The 21,391-nt window shown below is 40.9% G+C and overlaps 1 protein-coding gene across 1 annotated transcript in view; it reads left to right on the top strand.

The window, feature by feature from the left end:
• The first annotated feature begins 1,040 nt into the window (after window positions 1-1,040).
• The window catches only part of LOC110340336 (signal-regulatory protein beta-1-like), an 86,888-nt gene continuing 66,537 nt past the window's right edge, over window positions 1,041-21,391 (top strand). The window contains exon 1 of the mRNA XM_021225221.2: window positions 1,041-1,404. Within this exon, the coding sequence (XP_021080880.2) occupies window positions 1,041-1,404 (364 nt within the window). The remainder of the gene's footprint in view (window positions 1,405-21,391) is intronic.

The raw sequence follows: 21,391 nt of genomic DNA, 5'->3' as shown, positions 1-21,391 counted from the left end.
ATTCCTGGCAAAAAGAGGAAAGAAGTGTCACAATTGTGGGAGTGAAGGTACTGAGGATATAACATTGGAAAGACAGGTAACAAGGAAAAAGACATCCAGATGACCACATCATATACAAAGAAATAAACAGGCCCTCTTGTAGAGTGGGGTGCTATCACAACATGCTAATTACCTTGTCATAGCAAACTAGAACTTCTGACCTCCAAAACATGAAAAAGAAATCTGTTTCTGTTGTTTTTAAAAACTAACTTTATAACAATATCTTACTTCAGCCTTCAAGTGTATAATGTTGGATCTGGAGAGCTGGCTCAAGAATTAAGAGCACTTTCTACTTTTCTAGAGAACCAATGTTTGATATTCAGCATGCACATGGTGGCTCAAAACCATCTGTAACTTCAGTTGGAGGGCATCTTGGATACCTTAATGCCTTACTTGAGCATCAGGAATGCATTTGATGCAACAATATACCTGCAGGCAAAACATCCATAAACATAAAATTAATTAATTAATCAATTACTTAATGCGATTATAGTACACATTTTAAAATGAGTAACTTAGACTGAGGCTTTATTTCTCTAATTAAGGTGTATGTTCTTTTATATTGGGAGCTATCTATATGGTATTATCACTAAATCAACACTATCCTGATCCTGGCACTTGACCCCGAGAATCTTGTAATCAAATACACATCTCAGTAACCATACAAAGCACTTGAATTCATGTCTCACTAGTCAACAACAGTCAAGCAATCACATCTGACTAATACTACTACACAAGTAGTGTCTCATGCCATGTGAGCAGAGAACTGAAATCAAAACAGATACTGGAAGAAGCATGAGCATTTGAAACAGAATTGGGACTTCAATCAGGATACTGCCAAGTTCTTAGTGTCTCTGTGATTCATTATCTCATCTTTGCAATATTTCATTAAGGAACCCAGGTGATGTGAACAATGACCACATGCATGTTATGCTCTAGTAAGTAGCAGCGATCATAAACTTGAAGAGCTTACAGGTTCCCTTTAAGATGAGTACTAATGGATGTTTCCTGCAGGAGCAGCCACGGAAGAGCTGAAGGTGATTCAACCTGAGAAGTCAGTTTCTGTCTCTGCAGGAGAGTCAGCCACTCTGAACTGCACTGTGACCTCCCTGCTCACTGTGGGACACATTGTGTGGTACAAGCATGTAGGACAACATCAGCAGATTTTCTATAGGTTCACAGGAGAGCAGTTCCCCAGAGTCCAAAATGTTACAGATGTTTCAATGGGAAATAATATGGACTTTTCCATCCTCATCAGTAATGTCACATTTGGGGATTCTGGCAACTACTACTGTGTGAAGCACAACACATCAGGAAATGACACTGAGCCTCAGTCTGAGGGAGGCACAGTGTTGTATGTTCATGGTGAGTACTGCCTTGTCCTCTTCATCTTCCTATCTCCAACAGATCAAAATGTGTCCAAGATTCTGTGAGCAAAAAGGTAGAAGCAAGTCTATAAGTGACCCTCATTTTCATAGGGTGATGTTACCCTAACTGTGGACCAAGGAAGCAGGGGCTTATGCATGTTATTGGCTAGAGGTCCTCCTTCTGGTAAATGTGAGTAAATTCACACCACTGTATGTCTGCCCACTTGTGCTTACCTTTCTCAATCTCTCCTGGCCTAGTGTCTGCATGAAGACCCTGAATGCTGCCTGTCTTGTCCAGTGAGAGGGTCAGACCTGTCCTACCATCTCCAGAGTGGACTTCTTCATATGAGAAAGTCTTCTCTTTCTGCCCTAAAGTCTTAGGGTCTAGTTGTGCCAGGTTCCACTCTAGATGTCAATGGAGATGCCAGGAAGCATGCAAGCAGGAGATCTTTATCCAATATGTGTTTCTTCTCCCTCATAAAAGGAAAGCACATCATCACAGAAAATCACAGGGGCATGTCTAGGTGTGCATTTCTAATTTATCCTTCATCCACAGAACACTGAGAATTTTCAGAGTGTGCCAGCTTTTACTGTGGAATCTCTCAGCCCTGGTTTAGACTTCAGCACTAAGCTAGGCATTTGTCATTGGTATGTCTGAAGTTGTTTTTTTTTTTTTGTCAGAGACAAGTTCTGACAGGCACTGAAGCTCAGAGCAATGCAGGCAGATACCCTGGACAGTGTGACCAAGTAGACAACCTCTAATCACTAACTGAGACATCAGGACACTCACTTGGACTTTCCTGACAGAGGCATGGATTCTGTCTTACTAGCTCGTGATTTTTGGAAAATGCAGCAAAAAGGACAATAAGATTATTAATTTCAACCCTGTTAAGATATAAAACTTTGTGTTCCAGTGTCTTGTCCATAATCCCATAGCCAGTAAGTGCTGGTATCTGGCCTTGAGCCCACACCTGAATCCACATCAGCTTCTTGCTGTCTAATCCAGAGATGTAATTTCTACATAGGAGCCACTTGCATAAAAGACTCAGAAGTAGAGTTTTCTGAAATCACCTGGTAGCATTTTGATTCATCATGTCCCCCATGTTTCAAGATGTTGCTCACACAGATGCTAATATTCAATAGTGATAAGAAAGTAACCCCAATGTAACTCATACTCACAGCCCACACTGGAACTGAGAATTGTTTCCTGTGAAAAGATAGAGTATAATATTCACACAGTTAGAGACACTCTAAATCAAATTTTAGATCATCAATGTTTTCATTTGTTTGTTTTGTGGGTGCTATTGTAGTATTAATGTGGATAAACTCATGTAGCCACCATCCTGGATGTAAGGCACATTCCCTCTGGAAGAGGGCTAATTAATTAATAAGGATATTACAAATTTCCCACATTGGTGTAGCAGTTCAAGTCTTCTCACAACCCCTCAACAAAGAGATATATGGAGATTGACTTCATACTGACTTTATAGACATCATAAATCAGTACACAGAAATTCTAGGTAATACAATGTTTAGGCAATCAGAATCATCAGGTGATTCAGGTAAGATGGAATCCCTAGCCTTCCAGGGATTCAAGCTTCAACTGCCATATTATTTGACCTAAGAATGCCCTTGATGCCCAAGTAGGTAGAAGAAGGGGAAGAAAGCAGCAATGTGCTATGTGTGACATCTATGTTATTGCATTTTTCACCCTAAGCATGTGATATAGGAGTGAGGTCATTTGTTCCCCTTAGAGAATAAAACCCCCAGGTTCACAAGGGCAGTAGGTGAGAAAGAATCAATATTTGACTATACCATTCTGCCCTATAGAGTAGCACAGCATAGATGCTACACTAACGAAAACTTATTCTCAGCAGCAGACACAGACTAGAATTACCTTCTGTGAAGTCTTGAAATGTGATCTGTCTATGGGGAAGGAGAAAGATGGATCTGCAGGAGCATCAGAGCTCTAGATCTAGAGCCTACTGTCCTGAGACATTGGAGCAGAGATCTGGTTTAGAATACTTCAATTCAAATCATTAGAGAAGAAGCACCAGAGTCAGTAGCAGAGTAAATGAAAGTGAGGGCACAGGAGATGGCCTCTGAGACCCAGAAGGGAAGAGGAGACAGAGTTTCTGCTTCAGCCTCAGTGTCCTCTTCTGTGACATGGTGATAACCACACATCCTTTAGAGGGAAGGTTTCATCCACTGTATAACATCTGACACAGCAACATTCCCAAACCCGGTGGAATGATAGTTGCCCAACATTAGGTAACTTATTGAATATGAACCTCAGTTTCCCCTTCTGTAGAATGTGGATACCTTCACCCAACTTTCCAGTATGCAATGAATTCCTAGGTAATTGCTTAGAGATGATCATTTAGTAAGCCATGATGAGAAAACCTTGCAGTGTGTGGAGTCCTCAGTTTCCCTTTTTGTAATGATGACAGTCATGTTTCCTGGTCAATGTTATGGACACATCCTAGATGGTGATTTTACAATTATTTCAGGGAATCCTTAGTTCAGTGCTTTGCAGGAGAGAGGATTGTGACTATGCTTCTTGATATGCATCCCAACACCATATTCTGATGTTTGCTCAGGGCAGTCCTTGACAGAAGGGTCTCATATGATAGCCTCTCCCTGCTAACACAATATATACACAGACAATATGGAAGGAGTTCAGTCATATATCACACTTAGAGAAACTACTGACATGTAGGAAGTATTTCAGCAATGTTAGTTGTGTTACTCAGAGATTATGTGACCTTGAACATTAAACTTTTCCTATCTAGTCCTTAGTTATCAATGAAGATATGGTGGGGTTGGCTCTTCTCCATCTAGACGCTCTTTGGAATAACCTTGGATATAAAGAGAAATTCCAGATCCATGTTCCTTTAAATGGTCTGTTATGACTTTTGGCATCTGAAATATCTAATGACTCAAAAAGTTCAAACAAACAGCCAGAGTTAAAAATCCACTCATACATTTTGTGAAGCATCAGGAGATATTTGTGATTAATCCCTTGACTGCTCTTCAGGTAACCAAGTTGTAGCATGACAGCCCCATATGTTTCAGAATAGTAGGTCCAAGCCTGCTATACACAACCCCTGGAAGCACAAGTAGTATGCCTGTTATATTATCCAGAGAGGAACAAATAGACCCTAAGGTTCAGCCAAGACAGAGGCCCATTCAGTTCAAATCTCAGGTCACAACTTTTCTTTTTTCTTTTCTTAAAAGATGTATTTTTTTTAAAGAAAAGAGCTTACTTCACAAGTTAATCCAAGCTCCCTCTCCCTCCTCCCGCATCCCTCCACCAACTCCCCCAGCTCTCACCCCATCCCCACCTCCCTCCAGACAGGGGATATCCAGAGGCAGTCAACTTGCTCAGGGCAGGGTCCAGACCCTCTACCAAGAGTCCAGGCTGAGAGAGCATCCCTCCCCATGTAATGGACATACGAAGTCCATCTGCATGCCAGGGACAAATACTGATCAACTGCCCAGGGCCCCACAGATTGCCCAGGCCTCCCCACCTACTCATACACTCAGGGGGTCCAGAACAGTCCCATGCTGGCTTCCCAGATGTAGGCCCAGGGTCCAATAGCACCCCTTGATCAGGCCATGTATCACTGCTGGCTTCACCAGCCCATTATTTACCCATTTGCTCATATTTCCACTCTCTCTGTCCCTGGATTTCAGGGGTTCAGGTAGTGTTTCACTATGGGAGTTTGCCTATGCTACAATCAGTCACTGGATGAAGATTATAGAGGACATATAAGGTAATCGTCAAGTTCATTATCAAGAATAGGCATTTAGGGTAGTCTCTCCACTAGTGATTATCTTGCTCATTGAGTGTTATCCTTGTAGATCGCTAGAGGTTTCACTGGTGCCAGATCTCCCTTCTAACCCATGACTCCCTCTATTATGGTACTTCTCATGCTGTTCTCCCACTAATCTACCCCAACTATAATTGTGCAGTTCTCCATTAGAATAATTTCTCTTTTAGACATTTCCCTTTCCTTCAGAACTCTATGTAAATGACACAGTAGGTCAATGAGCTCTGTCATTTTTCCTTCTCATGGTCATCAACTCTCTATAATCACCCCCTGTGGAGGAAGCGCTTGTGGTTCTGATTGTATTGTAAAAGCCACTGGCCAAGTGAGTGAAAGGATCACTAGGAAAACAGAGGATGCCAGGGCATAGAACAACAATTCACAACCTATGGGTCAGGACCCCTTTAGAAGATAGACTACAATTCAGGTTTTATTGTATGATTCATAACAATAACAAAATTAGAGTATGACAAAGCAACAAAAATAATTAAACATCTGTGTCACCATACTTTATGTAGTATAATTTGTCCACACATGTAGTCTGATCTTCATGTAATCAACAATTTGTTCATTGGAATCTGGGTAGTATTACCATTCCCAAATGCTGACTGAATAAAGTTCATCAAACCTGTAGGGACATAAGGTGCTCTAATATTTAGTTAGATTGATTAACACTTGTTTACACACCTTGTTTGATGCACATTTGATAAGGAGTCACATATGTACAACATCAAAATGGGTCTGAAGTTGCCAAATACAACATAGTAACATCAGCATGAGGCATTTACAGAGCACACTGACTTCCTTCCACTAGTCCCTCCTTATGTGTGCTTTCACCTATGGTGTGATTCTGTCTGCTCAACAGGCTGCTGTCTGTATCTGCTGTGATTAAACATCATAAAATGCACAACCGTTATATTAATCATAAGAGTATAATCACTGTTTTAAAGTCCAAACTAAATTCAACTGAAACCATTTAAAGATGCAGACCAGGTGGCTCTCAATTTTAAATTCAGACTTGGCACACATGGTACCTACTAGCACATAGGGAAGAGAAAAGAGGTCAAACAACTGGGAGAAGCATGAAGCGTTCCAGCTTTGTGACCCTACTATGATATCATTTATTTCCTGGGTGACAATGTATGTATATCTATAAACATATTTCCTGAATTTACAAGGATTCCAGAGGAAGCCAGCAGGAACAGATGGCAGAAAATATAAAACATACGGAAACTTGCTTTCCTTTGCCCAGGCTGAGAGCAAAACCTAGCTTTGTCCTTCCTCATTTTACCCTTCCCATGGATGCAATACTGTAGACACAACAGAGGAAGGGATACCACAGAAGGACATGGAAAAAAGCACATAAAATACTAAAAACCAAACAAAACAAAAGAAGCCTTGAAGAGTATGAAGTGTTAAGGACTGTAGCTAGAACACAGCTATAGCCTTGGATTAGACCAGGTCCTCATGTGGCTGAGGCTCTGGTGTTTTTCCCAAGCACCACAATAAACATTGATGATGGCAGTTGTGTCTAGGAAGGTTCTTCACAACATTATGTTATGAGTGGTGGCTATCACAATCACATCCTTGTCTATATGCTCATTTTTAGCTAAACCATCTGTTCCTGTGGTCTTGAGTCCTGGAGCCAAAGGTGCACCTCAGGAGATTCTGAACTTCACATGCACTTCTCATGGCTTCTCGCCTAGCAACATCACAGTGAAGTGGTTCAAAGATGGAAATGAGCTCTCTGACATCCAAACTACTGTGAAGCCTGAAGAGAATAACAACACCTACAGCGTCTTAAGCACAGTCCACGTGGTGGTGAATACTTCAGAAGTAAAGTCTGAGATTATCTGTGAGGTGGCCCATGTCACGTTGCAAGGAGGCCCTCTTCGTCGGTCTGCCATTTTGTCTCATACCACACAAGGTAAATAACTCAGAGGCCAAGCATAAGCTCATATCTGTTCAGAATGTTCTAGTACGTAGCATCCAGCAAGAATTTATGCATATCACAACCAGTGGAGATCATAGACTGTGAAAAGCACATAAATCAAATTTTATATATCTTAGCAAAAAAACCACAGTTATTTAGATTAGGGTTACCCAAGGTATCCAGCAGTTTCATGTGTTTTACTGGTGGTGTTGTTGTTTTCCCAGTACACAGGGGAGTTGTGCTTATTGGTTTCACTTACTATAGCAATACTGACCACAACACTGCCTCTGATCCTCTTTCTTAGGGGTTATGTAGTGGCCTCGCCCAGCATAAATGTCCTTCCTGTCCGAAAATGGAATCGCAACAGTCTTGTATCCTCCTCACTCCAGTACCCAATTGGGGGTCTGGCCATCTATATTCTGTCTGTCTCAGTTTCTGCTTCTGCTTTTTCCGTTTCACCTAACCTGGATATGAGTCAACAGCCATCAGAGGTTACATATCTGACATATGTTGCCTGCCACACGAAGAAGTTCTATCCTTCTCTTCTAACATTCAGTTGTGTGTCATCCTTATAGATTGCTAGAGGTGTCACTAGTGCCAGATGTCTCTTCCAACCTATGAATCCCTCTGTTATGGCATTTCTCATGCTGTTCTACCCCTATATTATCCCCCACTATATTGGACTGTTCTCCATTAGTAATGTCTCTTTTAGATATTTCCCTTTCCTTCAGATCTCTATAAAATGACACAGTAGGTCAATGAGCTGTGTCATTTTCGTTCTCATGATCAACAACTCTCTATAATCACCCCCTGTGGAGGAAGAGCTTATGGTCCTGATTGTATTGTAATAGCAACAGGCCAAGTTAGTGAAAATATGTCTAGGAAAGCAGAGGATGCCAGGGGATAGAACAGCATTTCTCAACCGGGATGTCAGGACCCCTTTAGAAGATAGACTAGAATTCAGGTTTTATTGTATGATTCATAGCTGTAGCCAAATTAGTGTATAGGAAAGAAAAAAATAATTTTATAATCGGGGTGATCATACTTTATCCACTAACTTGTCCACACATGTCCTCTGGTCTTCATGCAACCAACAATTTGTTCACTGGAATCTAGGTAGTGTCACCATGCCCAGAATCTCCTAATGAATGCTGATTAACTATAGTTCATCAAACCTGTAGGGACAAAAAGTGCACAAAGTTTTAGTTAGCTTAATTAACACGTGTTTACATGCCTTATTTGATGGCAATTTAAGAAGGAGTTGCATATGTATAAAATCAAAACGAGACTGAAGTTGCCAAATATAAGAAAGTAATATCAGCATTAGTCATTTACACTTCTATCCACTAGTCCTCTGATATGTGTCCTTTCAACTAAGGCTTGAATCTGTCTGCTTATCTCTGTGTCTGTTATGGTTAAAAATTATGAAATGTTCTCTCTCTGTATCAATCAGAAGAGTATAATCACTGCTTTAAACTTTAAACTAAGTTCAAATGAAGGCATTTAAAGATGCAGACCAGGGGGGCTCTCAATTTTAAATTCAGGCTTGGCACATATGGTACCTACTAGCACACAGGTAATAAAAAAGAATTCAAACAACTGGGAGAAGCAGGAAACTTTCCAGTTATGTGACCCTTCTATGATGTCATTTATCTCCTGGGTAACTCTGTATGCATATCTATAAACATTTTCCCTGCATTTGCAAGGTTTCCAGAGGGAGCCAGCAGGAACAGAAGATAGAAAATATAAAACATATTGACAGTAGCTCCCCTTTGCCCAGGCTAAGAACTAAACCTAGCTTTGTCCTTCCTCATTTTCACCTTGTCATGTGTGCAATACTGTAGACACAACAGAGCAAGGGATACCACAGAAGGACATGGAAAAAAGCACGTAAAATACTAAAAACCAAACAAAACAAAAGAAGCCTTGAGGAGTATGAAGTGTTAAGGACTGTAGCTAGAACACAGCTATAGCCTTGGATTAGACCAGGTCCTCATGTGATAGAGGCTCTGGTGTTTTTCCCAAGCACCACAATAAACATTGATGATGGCAGTTGTGTCTAGGAAGGTTCTTCATACATTATGTTATGAGTGGTGGCTATCACAATCACATCCTTGTCTATATGCTCATTTTTAGCTAAACCATCTGTTCCTGTGGTCTTGAGTCCTGGAGCCAAAGGTGCACCTCAGGAGATTCTGAACTTCACATGCACTTCTCATGGCTTCTCGCCTAGCAACATCACAGTGAAGTGGTTCAAAGACGGAAATGAGCTCTCTGACATCCAAACTACTGTGAAGCCTGAAGAGAATAACAACACCTACAGCGTCTTAAGCACAGTCCAGGTGGTGGTAAATAATTCAGATATCAACTCTGAGATTATCTGTGAGGTGGCCCATGTCACGTTGCAAGGAGGCTCTCTTCGTGGGTCTGTCATTTTGTCTCATGCCATACAAGGTAAATAACTCAGAGTTCCAGCACAGCCCCTTATCTGTTCAGAATGCTCTAGTTCACAACGTCCAGCAAGGACTTGTTGATCACCCAACCAGAGGAGATCAAAGACTGTGACAAGGACGTAAATCAAGGTTTATTTGTCTTAGTAAAAGCAACCACATCTATTTTGATTAGGAGTTACCCAAGATACCCAGCAGTTTCATGTGTTTTACTTTTGTTGTTGTGTTTCCAGTACACAGGGGAGTATTGATTATTGGTTTCACTTATTATGGCACATACTGACCCCAACACAGCCTCTGGTCCTCTTTGTTAGGTGTTATGTTAGTGGTTCTACCCCAGCATAAATGTTCCTCCTGTCCCACAAGGCAATTGCAGCAGTCTTGCATCCCCCTCACTGCAGTGCCCGATTGGGGGTCTGGCCTTCTAAATTCTGTCTGTCTCAGCTTCTAGAAGCTTATGCTTTTTCAGTTCCACCTACAGTTGAGATGAGTCAACAGCCTTCAGAGGTTAGGAATCTTTCATGCATTGCCTGTCACGGGAAGAAGTTCTATCCTTTTAACATTCAATTGAGTGTCATTCTTACGGATCTCTAGAGGTATCACTAGTGCCTGATGTGTCTGCCAACCTATGACTCCCTGTGTTGTGGTATTTTTCTTGCTGTTCTACCCCTACATTACTCCCAACTTTATTGGACTGTTGTCCTTTAGAATGGTGTCTCTTTTAGACATTTCCATTTCCTTCAGAACGCTATGTAATTGATACAGTAGGTCAAAGAGCTCTGTCATTTTTCCTTCTCATGATCATGAACAGTCTTTAATCACCCCCTTTGGAGGAAGTGTTTGTGGTCCTGATTGGATTGTAAAAGCCACTAGCCAAGTGAGTGAAAGGATCACTAGGAAAGCAGAGGATGCCAGGGCATAGAACAACAGTTCTTAACCTGAGGGTCAGGACTACTCTAGAAGATAGACTACAATTCGGGTTTTATTCTTTGATTCATGACAGTAGAAAAATTAGAGTATGACAAAGCAACAAGAATAATTTTATCATCGTGGTCACCGTACTTTATCCAGTATGTCCTCTCCTCACATGTACCCTGATCTTCATGCAATCAACAATTTGTTCACTGGAATCTGAGTAATGTAACCATGCCTAGAAATTCTTTATAATTGCTGACCAACTATAGTTCATCAATCCCGTAGGGACATAAGGTGCTCTACTATTTAGTTAGCTTGATTAACACTTGTTTATACTACTTGTTTGATGAACATTTGAGAAGGAGTCACATATGTAAAACATCAAGATGCAGCTGAGGTAGCCAAATACAACATAGTAACATCAGGTGAGGCATTTAGAGAGCACATTGCCTTCTTTCCACTAGTACACCCATTTGTGTGCTTTCAACTAGGTTGTGATTCTGCCTGTTTACAGGCTTTTCCCTGTGTCTGCTATGTTTAAAAATTATGAAATGTTCTCTCTCTGTATCAATCAGAAGAGTATAATCACTACTTTAAACTTTAAACTAAGTTCAAATGAAGGCATTTAAAGATGCAGACCAGGGGGCTCTCAATTTTAAATTCAGGCTTGGCACATATGGTACCTACTAGCACACAGGTAACAAAACAGAATTCAAACAACTGGGAGAAGCAGGAAACTTTCCAGTTATGTGACCCTTCTATGATGTCATTTATCTCCTGGGTAACTCTGTATGCATATCTATAAACATTTTCCCTACATTTGCAAGGTTTCCAGAGGGAACGAGCAGGAACAGAAGATAGAAAATATAAAACATATTGACAGTAACTCCCCTTTGCCCAGGCTGAGAACTAAACCTAGCTTTGTCCTTCCTCATTTTCACCTTGTCATGTGTGCAATACAGTAGACACAACATAGGAAGGGATACCACAGAAGGACATGGAAAAAAGCACGTAAAATACTAAAAACCAAACAAAACAAAAGAAGCCTTGAGGAGTATGAAGTGTTAAGGACTGTAGCTAGAACACAGCTATAGCCTTGGATTAGACCAGGTCCTCATGTGGCTGAGGCTCTGGTGTTTTTCCCAAGCACCACAATAAACATTGATGATGGCAGTTGTGTCTAGGAAGGTTCTTCATACATTATGTTATGAGTGGTGGCTATGACAATCACATCCTTGTCTATATGCTCATTTTTAGCTAAACCATCTGTTCCTGTGGTCTTGAGTCCTGGAGCCAAAGGTGCACCTCAGGAGATACTGAACTTCACATGCACTTCTCATGGCTTCTCGCCTAGCAACATCACAGTGAAGTGGTTCAAAGATGGAAATGAGCTCTCTGACATCCAAACTACTGTGAAGCCTGAAGAGAATAACAACACCTACAGCGTCTTAAGCACAGTCCAGGTGGTGGTAAATAATTCAGATATCAACTCTGCGATTATCTGTGAGGTGGCCCATGTCACGTTGCAAGGAGGCTCTCTTCGTGGGTCTGTCATTTTGTCTCATGCCATACAAGGTAAATAACTCAGAGTTCCAGCACAGCCCCTTATCTGTTCAGAATGCTCTAGTTCACAACGTCCAGCAAGGATTTGTTGATCACCCAACCAGAGGAGATCAAAGACTGTGACAAGGACGTAAATCAAGGTTTATTTGTCTTAGTAAAAGCAACCACATCTATTTTGATTAGGAGTTACCCAAGATACCCAGCAGTTTCATGTGTTTTACTTTTGTTGTTGTGTTTCCAGTACACAGGGGAGTATTGCTTATTGGTTTCACTTATTATAGCACATACTGACCCCAACACAGCCTCTGGGCCTCTTTGTTAGGTGTTATATAGTGGCTCTACCCCAGCATAAATGTTCTTCCTGTCCCACAAGGCAATTGCAGCAGTCTTGCATCCCCCTCACTGCAGTGCCCGATTGGGGGTCTGGCCTTCTAAATTCTGTCTGTCTCAGCTTCTAGAAGCTTATGCTTTTTCAGTTCCACCTACAGTTGAGATGAGTCAACAGCCTTCAGAGGTTAGGAATCTTTCATGTATTGCCTGTCACGTGAAGAAGTTCTATCCTATTAACATTCAATTGAGTGTCATTCTTACAGATCTCTAGAGGTGTCACTAGTGCCTGATGTATCTGCCAACCTATGACTCCCTGTGTTGTGGTATTTTTCTTGCTGTTCTACCCCTATATTACTCCCAACTTTATTGGACTGTTCTCCTTTAGAATGGTGTCTCTTTTAGACATTTCCATTTCCTTCAGAACGCTATGTAATTGATACAGTAGTTCAATGAACTCTGTCATTTTTCCTTCTCATGATCATGAACAGTCTTTAATCACCCCCTTTGGAGGAAGTGCTTGTGGTCCTGATTGTATTGTAAAAGCCACCAGCCAAGTGAGTGAAAGGATCACTAGGAAAGCAGAGGATGCCAGGGCATAGAACAACAGTTCTTAACCTGTGGGTGAGGACCACTGTAGAATATAGACTACAATTCGGGTTTTATTCTTTGATTCATGACAGTATCAAATTAGTGTATGACAAAGCAACAAAAATAATTTTATCATCGTGGTCACCGTACTTTATCCAGTATATCATCTCCTCACATGTACCCTGATCTTCATGCAATCAACAATTTGTTCACTGGAATCTGAGTAATGTAACCATGCCTGGATATTCTTTATAAGTGCTGACCAACTATAGTTCATCTTCCCGTAGGGACATAAGATGCTCCAATATTTAGTTAGCTTGATTAACACTTGTTTATACTCCTTGTGTGATGAACATTTGAGAAGGAGTCACATATGTAAAACATCAAGATGCAGCTGAGGTAGCCAAATACAACATAGTAACATCAGCTGAGGCATTTAAAGAGCACATTGCCTTCTTTCCACTAGTACACCCATTTGTGTGCTTTCAACTAGGTTGTGATTCTGCCTGTTTACAGGCATTTCTCTGTGTCTGTTATGCTTGAAAATTATGAAATGTTCTCTCTCTGTATCAATCAGAAGAGTATAATCACTGCTTTAAACTTTAAACTAAGTTCAAATGAAGGCATTTAAAGATGCAGACCAGGGGGCTCTCAATTTTAAATTCAGGCTTGGCATATATGGTACCTACTAGCACACAAGTAATAAAAATGAATTCAAACAACTGGGAGAAGCAGGAAACTTTCTAGTTATGTGACCCTTCTATGATGTCATTTATCTCCTGGGTAACTCTGTATGCATATCTATAAACATTTTCCCTGCATTTGCAAGGTTTCCAGAGGGAACCAGCAGGAACAGAAGATAGAAAATATAAAACATATTGACAGTAGCTCCCCTTTGCCCAGGCTGAGAACTAAACCTAGCTTTGTCCTTCCTCATTTTCACCTTGTCATGTGTGCAATAGTGTAGACACAACAGAGCAAGGGATACCACAGAAGGACATGGAAAAAAGCACGTAAAATACTAAAAACCAAACAAAACAAAAGAAGCCTTGAGGAATATGAAGTGTTAAGGACTGTAGCTAGAACACAGCTATAGCCTTGGATTAGACCAGGTCCTCATGTGACTGAGGCTCTGGTGTTTTTCCCAAGCACCACAATAAACAGTGATGATGGCAGTTGTGTCTAGGAAGGTTCTTCACAACATTATGTCATGAGTGGTGGCTATCACAATCACATCCTTGTCTATATGCTCATTTTTAGCTAAACCATCTGTTCCTGTGGTCTTGAGTCCTGGAGCCAAAGGTGCACCTCAGGAGATACTGAACTTCACATGCACTTCTCATGGCTTCTCGCCTAGCAACATCACAGTAAAGTGGTTCAAAGATGGAAATGAACTCTCTGACATCCAAACTACTGTGAAGCCTGAAGAGAATAACAACACCTACAGCGTCTTAAGCACAGTCCAGGTGGTGGTGAATACTTCAGAAGTAAAGTCTGAGATTATCTGTGAGGTGGCCCATGTCACGTTGCAAGGAGGCCCTCTTCGTGGGTCTGTCATTTTGTCTCATGCCACACAAGGTAAATAACTCAGAGGCCAAGCATAAGCTCATATCTGTTCAGAATGTTCTAGTACGTAGCATCCAGCAAGAATTTATGCATATCACAACCAGTGGAGATCATAGACTGTGAAAAGCAAATAAATCAAATTTTATATATCTTAGCAAAAAAACCACAGTTGTTTAGATTAGGGTTACCCAAGGTATCCAGCAGTTTCATGTGTTTTACTGTTGGTGTTGTTGTTTTCCCAGTACACAGGGGAGTATTGCTTATTGGTTTCACTTACTATGGCACATACTGACCACAACACTGCCTCTGATCCTCTTTCTTAGGGGTTATCTAGTGGCCTCCCCCAGCATAAATGTCCTTCCTGTCCGACAATGGAATCGCAACAGTCTTGTATCCTCCTCACTCCAGTGCCCAATTGGGAGTCTGGCCATCTATATTCTGTCTGTCTCAGTTTCTGCTTCTGCTTTTTCCGTTCCACCTAACCTGGATATGAGTCAACAGCCTTCAGAGGTTACATATCTGACATATGTTGCCTGCCACACGAAGAAGTTCTATCCTTCTCTTCTAACATTCAGTTGTGTGTCATCCTTATAGATTGCTAGAGGTGTCACTAGTGCCAGATGTCTCTTCCAACCTATGAATCCCTCTGTTATGGCATTTCTCATGCTGTTCTACCCCTATATTATCCCCCACTATATTGGACTGTTCTCCATTAGTAATGTCTCTTTTAGATATTTCCCTTTCCTTCAGATCTCTATAAAATGACACAGTAGGTCAATGAGCTGTGTCATTTTCGTTCTCATGATCAACAACTCTCTATAATCACCCCCTGTGGAGGAAGAGCTTATGGTCCTGATTGTATTGTAATAGCAAAGGCCAAGTTAGTGAAAATATGTCTAGGAAAGCAGAGGATGCCAGGGGATAGAACAGCATTTCTCAACCTGGATGTCAGGACCCCTTTAGAAGATAGACTAGAATTCAGGTTTTATTGTATGATTCATAGCTGTAGCCAAATTAGTGTATAGGGAAGAAGAAAATAATTTTATAATCGGGGTGATCATACTTTATCCAGTAACTTGTCCACACATGTCCTCTGGTCTTCATGCAACCAACAATTTGTTCACTGGAATCTAGGTAGTGTCACCATGCCCAGAATCTCCTAATGAATGCTGATTAACTATAGTTCATCAAACCTGTAGGGACAAAAAGTGCACAAAGTTTTAGTTAGCTTGATTAACACGTGTTTACACGCCTTATTTGATGGCAATTTAAGAAGGAGTTGCATATGTATAAAATCAAAACGAGACTGAAGTTGCCAAATATAAGAAAGTAATATCAGCATTAGTCATTTACACTTCTATCCACTAGTCCTCTGATATGAGTCCTTTCAACTAAGGCTTGAATCTGTCTGCTTATCTCTGTGTCTGTTATGGTTAAAAATTATGAAATGTTCTCTCTCTGTATCAATCAGAAGAGTATAATCACTGCTTTAAACTTTAAACTAAGTTCAAATGAAGGCATTTAAAGATGCAGACCAGGGGGGCTCTCAATTTTAAATTCAGGCTTGGCACATATGGTACCTACTAGCACACAGGTAATAAAAATGAATTCAAACAACTGGGAGAAGCAGGAAACTTTCCAGTTATGTGACCCTTCTATGATGTCATTTATCTCCTGGGTAACTCTGTATGCATATCTATAAACATTTTCCCTACATTTGCAAGGTTTCCAGAGGGAGCCAGCAGGAACAGAAGATAGAAAATATAAAACATATTGACAGTAGCTCCCCTTTGCCCAGGCTGAGAACTAAACCTAGCTTTGTCCTTCCTCATTTTACCCTTCCCATGGATGCAATACTGTAGACACAACATAGGAAGGGATACCACAGAAGGACATGGAAAAAAGCACGTAAAATACTAAAAACCAAACAAAACAAAAGAAGCCTTGAAGAGTATGAAGTGTTAAGGACTGTAGCTAGAACACAGCTATAGCCTTGGATTAGACCAGGTCCTCATGTGGCTGAGGCTCTGGTGTTTTTCCCAAGCACCACAATAAACATTGATGATGGCAGTTGTGTCTAGGAAGGTTCTTCACAACATTATGTTATGAGTGGTGGCTATCACAATCACATCCTTGTCTATATGCTCATTTTTAGCTAAACCATCTGTTCCTGTGGTCTTGAGTCCTGGAGCCAAAGGTGCACCTCAGGAGATACTGAACTTCACATGCACTTCTCATGGCTTCTCGCCTAGCAACATCACAGTGAAGTGGTTCAAAGATGGAAATGAGCTCTCTGACATCCAAACTACTGTGAAGCCTGAAGAGAATAACAACACCTACAGCGTCTTAAGCACAGTCCAGGTGGTGGTAAATAATTCAGATATCAACTCTGAGATTATCTGTGAGGTGGCCCATGTCACGTTGCAAGGAGGCTCTCTTCGTGGGTCTGTCATTTTGTCTCATGCCATACAAGGTAAATAACTCAGAGTTCCAGCACAGCCCCTTATCTGTTCAGAATGCTCTAGTTCACAACGTCCAGCAAGGATTTGTTGATCACCCAACCAGAGGAGATCAAAGACTGTGACAAGCACATAAATCAAGGTTTATTTGTCTTAGTAAAAGCAACCACATCTATTTTGATTAGGAGTTACCCAAGATACCCAGCAGTTTCATGTGTTTTACTTTTGTTGTTGTGTTTCCAATACACAGGGGAGTATTGCTTATTGGTTTCACTTATTATGGCACATACTGACCCCAACACAGCCTCTGGTCCTCTTTGTTAGGTGTTATGTAGTGGTTCTACCCCAGCATAAATGTTCTTCCTGTCCCACAAGGCAATTGCAGCAGCCTTGCACCCCCCTCACTGCAGTGCCCGATTGGGGGTCTGGCCTTCTAAATTCTGTCTGTCTCAGCTTCTAGAAGCTTATGCTTTTTCAGTTCCACCTACAGTTGAGATGAGTCAACAGCCTTCAGAGGTTAGGAATCTTTCATGTATTGCCTGTCACGTGAAGAAGTTCTATCCTTTTAACATTCAATTGAGTGTCATTCTTACAGATCTCTAGAGGTATCACTAGTGCCTGATGTGTCTGCCAACCTATGACTCCCTGTGTTGTGGTATTTTTCTTGCTGTTCTACCCCTACATTACTCCCAACTTTATTGGACTGTTCTCCTTTAGAATGGTGTCTCTTTTAGACATTTCCATTTCCTTCAGAACGCTATGTAATTGATACAGTAGGTCAAAGAGCTCTGTCATTTTTCCTTCTCATGATCATGAACAGTCTTTAATCACCCCCTTTGGAGGAAGTGCTTGTGGTCCTGATTGTATTGTAAAAGCCACTAGCCAAGTGAGTGAAAGGATCACTAGGAAAGCAGAGGATGCCAGGGCATAGAACAACAGTTCTTAACCTGTGGGTCAGGACTAGTCTAGAAGATAGACGACAATTCGGGTTTTATTCTTTGATTCATGACAGTAGAAAAATTAGAGTATGACAAAGCAACAAGAATAATTTTATCATCGTGGTCACCGTACTTTATCCAGTATGTCCTCTCCTCACATGTACCCTGATCTTCATGATATCAACAATTTGTTCACTGGAATCTGAGTAATGTAACCATGCCTAGAAATTCTTTTAATTGCTGACCAACTATAGTTCATCAATCCCGTAGGGACATAAGGTGCTTTAATATTTAGTTAGCTTGATTAACACTTGTTTATACTACTTGTTTGATGAACATTTGAGAAGGAGTCACATATGTAAAACATCAAGATGCAGCTGAGGTAGCCAAATACAACATAGTAACATCATCTGAGGCATTTAAAGAGCACATTGCCTTCTTTCCACTAGTACACCCATTTGTGTAATTTCAACTATGTTGTGTTTCTGCCTGTTTACAGGCTTTTCCCTGTGTCTGCTATGTTTAAAAATTATGAAATGTTCTCTCTCTGTATCAATCAGAAGAGTATAATCACTACTTTAAACTTTAAACTAAGTTCAAATGAAGGCATTTAAAGATGCAGACCAGGGGGCTCTCAATTTTAAATTCAGGCTTGGCACATATGGTACCTACTAGCACACAGGTAATAAAAAAGAATTCAAACAACTGGGAGAAGCAGGAAACTTTCCAGTTATGTGACCCTTCTATGATGTCATTTATCTCCTGGGTAACTCTGTATGCATATCTATAAACATTTTCCCTACATTTGCAAGGTTTCCAGAGGGAGCCAGCAGGAACAGAAAGAAAGATAGAAAATATAAAACATATTGACAGTAGCTCCCCTTTGCCCAGGCTGAGAACTAAACCTAGCTTTGTCCTTCCTCATTTTCACCTTGTCATGTGTGCAATACTGTAGACACAACATAGGAAGGGATACCACAGAAGGACATGGAAAAAAGCACGTAAAATACTAAAAACCAAACAAAACAAAAGAAGCCTTGAGGAGTATGAAGTGTTAAGGACTGTAGCTAGAACACAGCTATAGCCTTGGATTAGACCAGGTCCTCATGTGGCTGAGGCTCTGGTGTTTTTCCCAAGCACCACAATAAACATTGATGATGGCAGTTGTGTCTAGGAAGGTTCTTCACAACATTATGTCATGAGTGGTGGCTATCACAATCACATCCTTGTCTATATGCTCATTTTTAGCTAAACCATCTGTTCCTGTGGTCTTGACTCCTGGAGCCAAAGGTGCACCTCAGGAGATACTGAACTTCACATGCACTTCTCATGGCTTCTCGCCTAGCAACATCACAGTAAAGTGGTTCAAAGATGGAAATGAGCTCTCTGACATCCAAACTACTGTGAAGCCTGAAGAGAATAACAACACCTACAGCGTCTTAAGCACAGTCCAGGTGGTGGTAAATAATTCAGATATCAACTCTGAGATTATCTGTGAGGTGGCCCATGTCACGTTGCAAGGAGGCTCTCTTCGTGGGTCTGTCATTTTGTCTCATGCCATACAAGGTAAATAACTCAGAGTTCCAGCACAGCCCCTTATCTGTTCAGAATGCTCTAGTTCACAACGTCCAGCAAGGATTTGTTGATCACCCAACCAGAGGAGATCAAAGACTGTGACAAGCACATAAATCAAGGTTTATTTGTCTTAGTAAAAGCAACCACATCTATTTTGATTAGGAGTTACCCAAGATACCCAGCAGTTTCATGTGTTTTACTTTTGTTGTTGTGTTTCCAGTACACAGGGGAGTATTGCTTATTGGTTTCACTTATTATGGCACATACTGACCCCAACACAGCCTCTGGTCCTCTTGTTAGGTGTTATGTAGTGGTTCTACCCCAGCATAAATGTTCTTCCTGTCCCACAAGGCAATTGCAGCAGCCTTGCACCCCCCTCACTGCAGTGCCCGATTGGGGGTCTGGCCTTCTAAATTCTGTCTGTCTCAGCTTCTAGAAGCTTATGCTTTTTCAGTTCCACCTACAGTTGAGATGAGTCAACAGCCTTCAGAGGTTAGGAATCTTTCATGTATTGCCTGTCACGTGAAGAAGTTCTATCCTTTTAACATTCAATTAAGTGTCATTCTTACAGATCTCTAGAGGTATCACTAGTGCCTGATGTGTCTGCCAACCTATGACTCCCTGTGTTGTGGTATTTTTCTTGCTGTTCTACCCCTACATTACTCCCAACTTTATTGGACTGTTCTCCTTTAGAATGGTGTCTCTTTTAGACATTTCCATTTCCTTCAGAACGCTATGTAATTGATACAGTAGGTCAAAGAGCTCTGTCATTTTTCCTTCTCATGATCATGAACAGTCTTTAATCACCCCCTTTGGAGGAAGTGCTTGTGGTCCTGATTGTATTGTAAAAGCCACTAGCCAAGTGAGTGAAAGGATCACTAGGAAAGCAGAGGATGCCAGGGCATAGAACAACAGTTCTTAACCTGTGGGTCAGGACCACTGTAGAATATAGACTACAATTCGGGTTTTATTCTTTGATTCATGACAGTAGCAAAATTAGTGTATGACAAAGCAACAAAAATAATTTTATCATCATGGTCACCGTACTTTATCCAGTATATCATCTCCTCACATGTACCCTGATCTTCATGCAATCAACAATTTGTTCACTGGAATCTGAGTAATGTAACCATGCCTGGATATTCCTTATAAGTGCTGACCAACTATAGTTCATCTTCCCGTAGGAACATAAGATGCTCCAATATTTAGTTAGCTTGATTAACACTTGTTTATACTCCTTGTGTGATGAACATTTGAGAAGGAGTCACATATGTAAAACATCAAGATGCAGCTGAGGTAGCCAAATACAACATAGTAACATCAGGTGAGGCATTTAAAGAGCACATTGCCTTCTTTCCACTAGTACACCCATTTGTGTGCTTTCAACTAGGTTGTGATTCTGCCTGTTTACAGGCATTTTTCTGTGTCTGTTATGCTTAAAAATTATGAAATGTTCTCTCTCTGTATCAATCAGAAGAGTATAATCACTGCTTTAAACTTTAAACTAAGTTCAAATGAAGGCATTTAAAGATGCAGACCAGGGGGCTCTCAATTTTAAATTCAGGCTTGGCACATATGGTACCTACTAGCACACAGGTAATAAAAAAGAATTCAAACAACTGGGAGAAGCAGGAAACTTTCTAGTTATGTGACCCTTCTATGATGTCATTTATCTCCTGGGTAACTCTGTATGCATATCTATAAACATTTTCCCTGCATTTGCAAGGTTTCCAGAGGAAGCCAGCAGGAACAGAAGATAGAAAATATAAAACATATTGACAGTAGCTCCCCTTTGCCCAGGCTGAGAACTAAACCTAGCTTTGTCCTTCCTCATTTTC

The sequence above is a fragment of the Mesocricetus auratus genome, unplaced genomic scaffold, assembly GCF_017639785.1.
Source record: "Mesocricetus auratus isolate SY011 unplaced genomic scaffold, BCM_Maur_2.0 Super-Scaffold_6730, whole genome shotgun sequence".
Classification (NCBI taxonomy): Eukaryota; Metazoa; Chordata; class Mammalia; order Rodentia; family Cricetidae; genus Mesocricetus; species Mesocricetus auratus.
Note: the sequence above shows the minus strand (reverse complement) of the source record. Positions and strands in the feature narration are given on the sequence as shown.